This window comes from Vigna radiata, chromosome 4 (assembly GCF_000741045.1).
Source record: "Vigna radiata var. radiata cultivar VC1973A chromosome 4, Vradiata_ver6, whole genome shotgun sequence".
NCBI lineage: Eukaryota > Viridiplantae > Streptophyta > Magnoliopsida > Fabales > Fabaceae > Vigna > Vigna radiata.
In genome coordinates this window covers 8,730,105-8,739,689 of record NC_028354.1, presented here as the reverse complement: position 1 = coordinate 8,739,689, position 9,585 = coordinate 8,730,105, and the positions used below count along the sequence as shown (strand labels likewise).

Below are 9,585 nucleotides of genomic sequence, written 5' to 3'. Positions count from 1 at the left end.
GACTATATTAAGAGAGAAAAAAAATTAGAAGGGTGTAGGTTGTCTTTAATAAGAAAGAGAAAAAATTAGAGAGGTGCAGAATGACTTTATGAAGAAAGAGAAAATATTAAAATAATATTAATTAAGGTTAAAATAGTAATTTTTGGAGGTGCAGGATGAAAGCTTGGAGGTGTAGGATGAAACACCCCACCAACATTCTACTTTCAATGCATCACCAGCCCATTTTAGAACCAAGCCCAACTTACAATAAAGAAAAGAAAAAATATTCAAAATTAAAGGAAGAAAAGAAAAGTAAAATGAAAGAAATTCTAAAAAAAAGTTAATATTCTAATTATTAAAAATATAAAATTGGAAAATAAATTTTTATTTAAAGTTAAAAAGAAATTATTAAAAGAGTAAAACTAAAAAAAAAATTGTGTACCAAAAGAGAAAATATTATTTTTAGTGTACACATTTTGTTTTTCCAATTTTAATCTTTTAACTGCTTTTTAAAAATTAATTATTTTAATATTAACAAAAATTGATATATTCTGAAAATAATTGCCATTGGTACTCTCTGAAAGAAAGTGTCATTAATTATTTTCATTTTCACCTCTTGTAATATCTTCATTCTAATCTTTCCTTTTTTTCAGTTATGGATCTTGTTCAATTTTTGTGCACATGTTGGATTCGCTTTTATTTAATTTTGTTTTGTTTCAATTTTTTTTCTAGAGGTATAAGTTATAAATTGTGTTTACGTTAATAATATTGTCAATGTAAATATTAAAAAATAACACTATTTAACCAAAAACAACTTTAATAGTGTCAGTGTAAATAATAAAAAAATAAAAATAACAAATTTAACCTAATACAATTAAAATTAATTATTATAAATGTTATAAAAAGATATATTAAAGATATTATGTCTAGAAATCTACCAAAAGAAACGCCCTTAAAATAATTAAAATGTTTATGTTATGTTAATATAAATGTGTTTAATATTATTGTAGGTTTCGGTAGCAAATTAAAGTAAATGGCAATTAAATAAAATATTGTAAATAATGATAATAAAACAGGTAAAATAAATTCTAAAACTTATTATTTAGATAATTATTGTCAAAATTTTCAAATCAATCAATTTAAAAACTAATTATTTTAATATTTACAACACATTTATATATTCTATATATTCGGAAAGTAATGGTAACTGGTACTATGAATGAAACTATAATTATTTATTTTTGTTTCCAACTCTTCTATTATATTCATTTTGATGTTCTAAACAAGATACTTTTTTCTATCCAACCTAATAGAAATATTAAATATATGACTTAATAAAGTTCTCTAAGTCTCTTTATTATGTTATAGTCCAAACTTATGTCTATTTGAAAATATATTTATATATTATAACTAAATTTTATTAGTTTGATATATTGGTTATTAGTTTTCATTTTATTACTATTTATTATATTGTTATTATACTTTCAGGTAAGTATTATTCTAAAAGAAACATAATGTTGAACTTATAAATACAACTAGTATTCTTTAAGGAATACTCACTTTATAAACTCACTCTCACCCTATTCTAAAAAATCATAACTTTCTTACTGACCTGAGCGTCATAGAGTCTTTTGTAGATGGATTTCCCTCCCATCCCCCTTCAACAGTAAGAGGCCATTTCTAGGCAAAATAAGCAATCAAACCACTCTTAGGATCTCACCACTTGTCCATAAGTCCATGCTTAAGATCTGGGTAAGAACATTAGTGCCCACCGTTTGGCCCCGATAAAATGTGTCCTTGACCTCACCTTCCATGGTCACCAACACAACTTTCCCATAAGATGGAGTCCCACATAATGGTGATAGGCAACATTAATATAGATGCTCATCCAGCAACATAAGTGTTGAGATTGTTGACAACACAATATCTATATCACTCTGGTTTTTTATGATTACAACACATTGCTTAATAACACACATATGTTGTTGTTGTGTTACATGTTCTTATGATGACTGCTTGATATATCTGTTGAACATGTTTATGTGTTGTATTGCTATGTGAAGGCATACTCATTAAGCTTGTACTTGTTACATCATTTATTGATGCATCCTTGAAGATTTCTGTATTGGACCTATTGTGATTACAAGGGATAGACTTGTGAAGTCTGGTTCACTTTGAGGATTGTTCAAAGTGGTGTTTGGCAAATTGCAGGAGAGGGGACATCTTGCTGCAAGTCTTGTGTTTTCTGCCTATATTTTGGTTAGAGGGTTAGAGAGGAGATTTATATTTTTGACGTGGAGGTCTTCTATAAATTCCTTGTTGTAAAAACCTTAACCATTATAGTGCATTTGCTTTCTGGGTTGGAAGGACACTTGATGTAGGCATTGTTGGCCGAACCAGTATAAAAACAAGTGTTTGATTTCCTATATCGTTGGACTTTTACTTACAGTCGAATTTACTATTTGCGCAGTCAACTACGTTGTTCCGCTGCACACGAATTTTCATCACTTGCATTTCAAGAAAGTTTATAAAGTTTCATACTTTGATTTCAAGATTGCGAAAAGACTCTGATTTTGATAAACCACCAATTCACCCTCCCCCCTCTTGGTGTAAAAAGAAGCCTACTTGTTTTCCAACAATTGGCACTAGAGCTGGTTTTCATAAAATATTTGAAAAACTAGTCGACTCTGTTTTTCTTTGATTCGACTATAAACCTGGGGATGGCTTCCTGTTTTCAAACTTTTGGTCAAGGTGCTTCAACAAACAGACCACCTCTCTTTGTTGGCAAAAATTATCCATTTTGGAAATTTAGAATGCAAATCTTTCTTGAATCACAAGATAAAGGAATTTTGGATGAAACTTTAAATGGTCCTTTTGTGCTTACAAAAACTGTTGCTGAGAAAACTGTGTTGAAACCTTTTACAGAGTGGATTGTTGATGAAAATAGAAAAGCTCAGTATGATATTAAAGCTAGAAATATTATTTCCTCTGCACTAACAATCAATGAATTTTTCAGGATATCTTAATGTAAATCTGCAAAGGAAATGTGGGATGTCTTAGAGGTAACACATGAAGGCATAGGTGAAGCAAAGAGAGCGAGAAAGAATTCTTTGATTCAAGAGTATGAACTTTTCAGGATGAAGGCTGAAGAGACTATCTATGATGTCCAAAAAAGATTCACACATATTGTAAATCATCTCATGGCTCTCGAGAAGGTATTTGATAAAGAAGAAATCAATATCAAGATTTTGAAGAGTCTGAACATAAATTGGCAACCAAAAGTCACTGCAATTTCTGAATCCAAAAAACAAAAACAAAAATAATGATACTAATAGACACAACAATAAGTCTTACTTAATAAACAAGATTGCAAAAAAAGTCACGTTACAACTACTGCCTAAAAAGTAAAGGCTATAAAGCACAACAAAATACAATTTCAAGAAAAAGGGATTTGATCCAACAAGAAGTAAATTGTATAGCTTACTCTAAACTAGTTTGTATAAGTCCCAAAATTTGAGGGTATGAAATAAAATAATTTCAATAACCAGTTAAAAATATTTGGGCGAAAAATTACATTCAAAGATGAAAATATAAAATACTCCCCCTTTCGACCTGTGTGTTCAGCATGACATAACCATACAACTCCATCAGCTTAAACAAAAGTTAGTTTATAAGAATGGACTGAAGAACCTTCCATGAGAGCTAAACCAGATAATTCATTTGCAAACTATGCCAATATTAACACTGATACTATGAATATTAAATTTTGATCCACGCATTAAACCTATAAAGAATTTTGCTGGCTAACTAACTGCACTTCTTTACTTAGCATTATATCAAATCTCCCATGTCATCAATTTTACTGAATGAGAAGCGTAAATCAAATCATTATCACATGAAAAATCTCCAACATATTACATTCACTTTATCATTCTAATGCTACTTATGAACAATACACTTCAACCAACATGTAAGTGAAACAAGAAATAACATACCCCAAGTTCTGAATCTGAATCCCAAGCCATTCCTTGCATTTAACCAATCACTTCTTGGCAATAAAATCCAAAAACTGTTCAACCTTAATAATTTTGTCACATGTAGAAGCATCCAAAAACTCACTCAAAAACTGAATTATCTCCTCACTTGTTATCTTAGACACCTGGGTTACATCAGGGCGAAGGGAGAAAGAATGAGTAACCAAAGGATGCTGCAACAAAGGTCCCAATCCTAACGCTTCAATGTTATCGACACCCTCATTCTTGCATATTGCCACTTCCAAATCATACAAGGAAGTGATCCTCCGGACCCCAACAAAGCAATGGACAAAAGCATTCACCTGCACATCAGTCAATACATAATAACCCCCTTTCTTACTCAAAAAGTACCAAAATAGTATAAAAATATCTAAAAAGCCCTAGAAGCAGTGGAAATCGCATTGAGTAGTATGCCAAATATTCAAATTGGTCCTTAAATGTTTTACTAGTTTACATAAAACTAGGACTAAACGAGACAGATATTCAATATTCTCGGATTGCTTAAATTTTTTTATTACTTTAAGAGACACTTAGGAGAGAGTATTAGTAATACTTCAGGCACACATATTGACAGTTTCTTAATTCATTAATCAACCCAAAGTAAAAATCAATTGTTAACGGAATATTCCCAACGAGTGATGTGACATTAAATGTAATTACATAACATTCATACATTGCCTTCAGTGATCAAAATGCAGTGAAGGAAGGGTACTTGCTGCATTTTGATGCCTAAGGAGTTCCAAGAATCGACTTGGAGCATCGACATAGTAGTCTGGGAGACCTCCCATGCCGAGACCGAGCCACCAGCAGCGAGGACGGCACTGAAGGCAGCGGCTGCGGCGTGCTCAGCATGGTTAATTGTGAGTTTAAGGTTTGGGGGCGGGTTCTGAGGGAAAGGTCGAGCGGTGTTGGGGAATGAGAAAGATTGTGGTGGTTTATGGAAGAAGGCGATGGTGGAATTAGGGACATTTAGAGGATACTGTGGCAGCGACGGTTGCAGGAATAACTTGTTAGGGTTTGGAGCATTGACGAAGTGCGGCGGTGGTGACGGTTGTCGACGGAAAGGGAAAGGGTGACCGTGCATTCGCGAAAAAAAAAAAAAGAATCGAAGGAGACACCGCCGCACAAACATACAAGACTAACTCAACCAGTGAAATTGAAACTATCATATATTACGAGAATTTAGGGTGTGGTATTATGTTTAGATTTAGTCGTAAAAAGAAGAGGAATGAAAAAGAAGAAACAAAATAAAAATTGAAGGTGGGGTTGTTTTTTAGGTAGCACATGTGAATTTATTTTCTTTTAACCATAGTAAAAATATTAAATTATTAGTGTAAATACATGTTTATATTTCTCTTTCTTATGATAAAAATATTAAAATAAGAACAAGCCCATGTAAAAATATCAATAATACTTTTCTTATTAAACTATAAAAGGATTTTTAATTATTAAAATAAAAAATATTATATAACTTTTAATTTATATTTTTGAGGTAACACATGAAGACATAGATGAAGCAAAGAGAGCGAGAAAGAATTCTTTGATTCAAGAGTATGAATTTTTCAGGATGAAGGCTGAAGAGACTATCTATGATGTCCAAAAAAGATTCACACATATTGTAAATCATCTCATGGCTCTCAGGAAGGTATTTGATAAAGAAGAAATTAATATCAAGATTTTGAAGAGTCTGAACAGAAATTGGCAACCAAAAGTCATTGCAATCTCTGAGTCCAAAGACCTTAAAACTATGAACATGGCTACCTTGTTTGGCAAGCTACGCAAACATGAATTGGAACTTGGTAGACTAAAGGAAGGACACACATCCACATTGCTACAAATCAAATATCAATAAGTGAATGTTAGAGACAAAGGAGATATTCACAGAATGTTCCTCATTGAAGCAAAGTCTAAAAGATTGTACAACCTACTTCAAACAAAGGACTTTAAAGCATGTATGCTCTGACAAGTTGAGTTACCCAACGACTGTTGTGCAAAGAAGAAAGAGAAAACACGAGTATGAAAGCCCAAACTTAGTCTAACATACAAATATTGATGAAGCCTATAAATAGAAGATCTCTAAAATAAAGGATAGCTTAAGAGGACAACTTAAGAAAAGCAAAGCTTACAACAATATATTCATCCTGAAAAGAAGAAGAGAAAGAGTTCAAGAAAAACAATACATCTGAGCTGAAGAAAAAAGAAGAGAAGTGAAAAAGAGAAAGAGATACTCCCAAGCTCTATTGTCATATAGCTTATTATTGTAAAAGAGAAGAGAGAAACACTTGCCAGTGCTTAGATTGCTTTGTATTGTAATTAAATCTTCTCTACGAGAGATATTGTCTGAACTGCTTGTAAGCAATCATTAATTACAATTCTAAAGAGAATTAAAATACTTTCAATTGAACTCTATTTGAGTTGAGAAATCTTAGCAAAGTTGCTAAGTACTAAGAGTGGTGCAAATATTCAAGGGAAATCTCACCAAGTTACTGAGTACTAGGAGTGGTGCAAATACTCAAAAGGAATCTCAACGAGGTTACTGAGTACCGAGAGTGGTACGAATACTAAAAAAAATCTTGATGAAGTTGTTGAGTACCAAGAGTGGTGATAATACTCAGAAAATCTCAGTGGGGTTACTCAGTACCGAGACTAGTGTTAATACTCATTTCTAATCATGTGAAAGTTATAGTGGAACCATGGTTAAGCATACTCAAGAAGAGTTGAAATCATTTATGGAATATAAATGCCTTTACCAAACTTAACATCCAAACTACCTTACCTTGCTATGCTAGCGAGAGACATTTTATATTTTATATAATTTTTGATTCACTTTAAAACTTAGGCATACTTTGGATTGCGCTTTGCAAAAACGTCAAAATTTCTAAATATGATTCTATGTAGCGCAAAAGTTAACGAGTATGAATGATTCATGAACTTCGGAAAATCTAACGTGCAATTTGAGGATAACATCGGAGAAACAACATAACTACCATATTTAGTTGCGAAAAGAACAACCACTATGAATAATTAATGAACCTTCCAGGACTGGAGGAAAACATAAATGGTAGAACCTATAATCTCTGTAACCAAAATTACATCAAGTATATAGGAAAAAAATAAGGGTGACTGACTACTACTATGGAGAAATGAAAAACAACAAAGAATAACTACAATTTGAGGACGACATAATGTTAGTAACATGTTAATATCACGTTCTATAATTCTATAACTATAAAGGAAGTGCTACCATGAAACCATTTGAGAAAAGAAAAAATTCCAAATCCGTAGANTAATACATTTATATCCCAAAAATTAGCTAAATCATCGAAAATCAAACTGGGGCTATCATGTTACCTATTAAACAGAAACAAGTTTGTATTTACATGTTTTGCGGCTGGACCTTGAGCTTCGCATAATTAAACCAAAAATTTACATAAATGTTGAAGGCAAAAACGCTAGATATACACATACAAATAGCTGAAGCTGACCAGAAATTCTTTTAAAATATAGAAGACCTTAGTGAAACTGAATCTAGGAATATGAAAAGATGAAAAAACTCTGCTATTTACTCCCACATTATTTGCCTCGGGAATCCTTCCATGAAAAGAATGAAAGATGCCCATGTAGCAGCAAAATCTTGTGTACAACTTAAGTGAACGTATGTAGCGTAAGTGATATCCAGATCTCTCTGCCAAGCCAGGATGCAGATGATATGCATTTTCAAGTCATTAATATTGGATTCACTAAGTTTGTACACCCAATATAATAAACACGAATGGAGGCTATGAGACAACAGAGAACGCCTTGTGTTGTCTTGGCATCATAACAGCCAATTGCAGCTCACCTTGTTGGCATAACTTTACTGGATCTTTGAATATGGTGATCCTTGCGACATTATTTGCCATTAATGCNACAAATGCAATGCTATAAGATTCGCTTCTATCGTTTGCAAACTGCCACTCTCTCAGAGATATGTTGAACCAGTCCTTTTTTGGAGATCTGGTTGCTTTGACTTCTATAAACTCTTCATTGTTATCTTCCCTAATGACTAAATCATATGGAAGTCCAGTTTCACTAATTTCATTAACCCACCTTACAGAAGTCTTGCCAACTTTGTCAACAAAGTATTTGCATGCAAGAAACTCACCTAATCTGCCAGTAACCTTCCCTTGGTTAGCATCAAAGGTGCCAGTTTGTAGTCGTTCTCTGTTGCAAAAAGCTGGCAAACTAAAATGAGCTTCATCCAGAGATTCATCTATAGCTTCATCCAAACCAACAGAATCAGAATCAGCATGGGTACTAAAAGCAGAGGGCTCAAAAAGATTGCATGATTGATCTTCAAAGTTCACATTATTATGCAACACTAGCGCCACAGAACTTGCTGATGGATCTTCCTTAATGGTCCAGTCAACAGTAAGTGATTCTTGTTCAGCACAAAATGGTGGGGAAATTATGCTTCCAGAAACATCATCCTTCCTCATTTCCGAAAAGCTGCCAACCTGAGCTGGTTTGGTCTTGAAACCATTGGCCCGGGCATAACTGAAATCTGGTGCAGTTTTCCAATCAGCAGGTGGCCAGTTGGGGCATACGACAGTCTTCCTTCTTTGAAAGATCTGTTCATTTGCAGATGGAACAAGATCTGAAGGTTTCAAAGCATCAGACTCTGTAAGTGAAGAAATAGAAGACAAAGTCCAAACAGGTTCTTCAACTGGAAGTTTAGGTACTTTTTGGCTATTCAAAATGAAAATTTCTATTTGCTCCTTGGAGGATCCAGATTCTGCCATGGTTGTTATCATATGAAGGAAATTTGCCATGTGCAATTCAGAAGTCCTATCTAATAATAAACTAGAGAGCTCCAGGAATAATGAATGGTAATCTGATTCTTTAGTAGTGTAAAAGTTGTTGCCCTGTAAGTAACAACATACAAACACATTATATAAATACAGGTTCAGCGGCGAAACATTACTACTGATGAACTGAGAATCAAATCGTACACAGGAAGTGTCACCCTAAAAAGGTCGGCACATGTTCAGATTTTAATTATAAAGAACATATTAAAAATTTGAAGAAAATATTCTCTTTTCATATGCAGGATGCCTAAATACCATTTAGAAAAAAGAAACAAAACAAATCAAGTGTGGGGCATAATTCAAATCTCTGGTCAAGGTGAAAAAAATTGATCTTTCAAACTAAAAGTTGCCTGCTTCAATGTTTTATCCAAGTGAACACTTCCATCACTGCAACAATATACAGCAGAAAAAGAGAATCACATGAGAAAGTGTGATCATACCTCCGAGATAGCTGGAATACCAAAGCTTTTCATGACGATGGAAATTTTTTCTTGCACTATTTCCTTACAATCATTGGTCAATTCTCGAAAATCGAGAAAGTCCAGGTTTTCCGAATGATTGAATTCCTTTTTCAACTTCTTATCATCACACCAGCAGATGAGACCGAAAGAAGGATGCANCGAAACCCACCTATCATGAACAGTGGGAAGCACAGGAAACTCTAATTTGGAAAGACATTCTTTCAGATAACTGACACCCTCAATACTAAGCGAACCAGACTTTAG

General features: G+C 33.2%; 1 protein-coding gene across 1 annotated transcript in view; it reads right to left on the bottom strand.

Moving 5' to 3' along the window:
* The window catches only part of LOC106758322, a 57,025-nt gene that overhangs the window by 38,576 nt on the left and 8,864 nt on the right, over nucleotides 1-9,585 (bottom strand). The window contains exon 4 of the mRNA XM_022780147.1: nucleotides 9,301-9,579. Within this exon, the coding sequence (XP_022635868.1) occupies nucleotides 9,301-9,579 (279 nt within the window). The remainder of the gene's footprint in view (nucleotides 1-9,300; nucleotides 9,580-9,585) is intronic.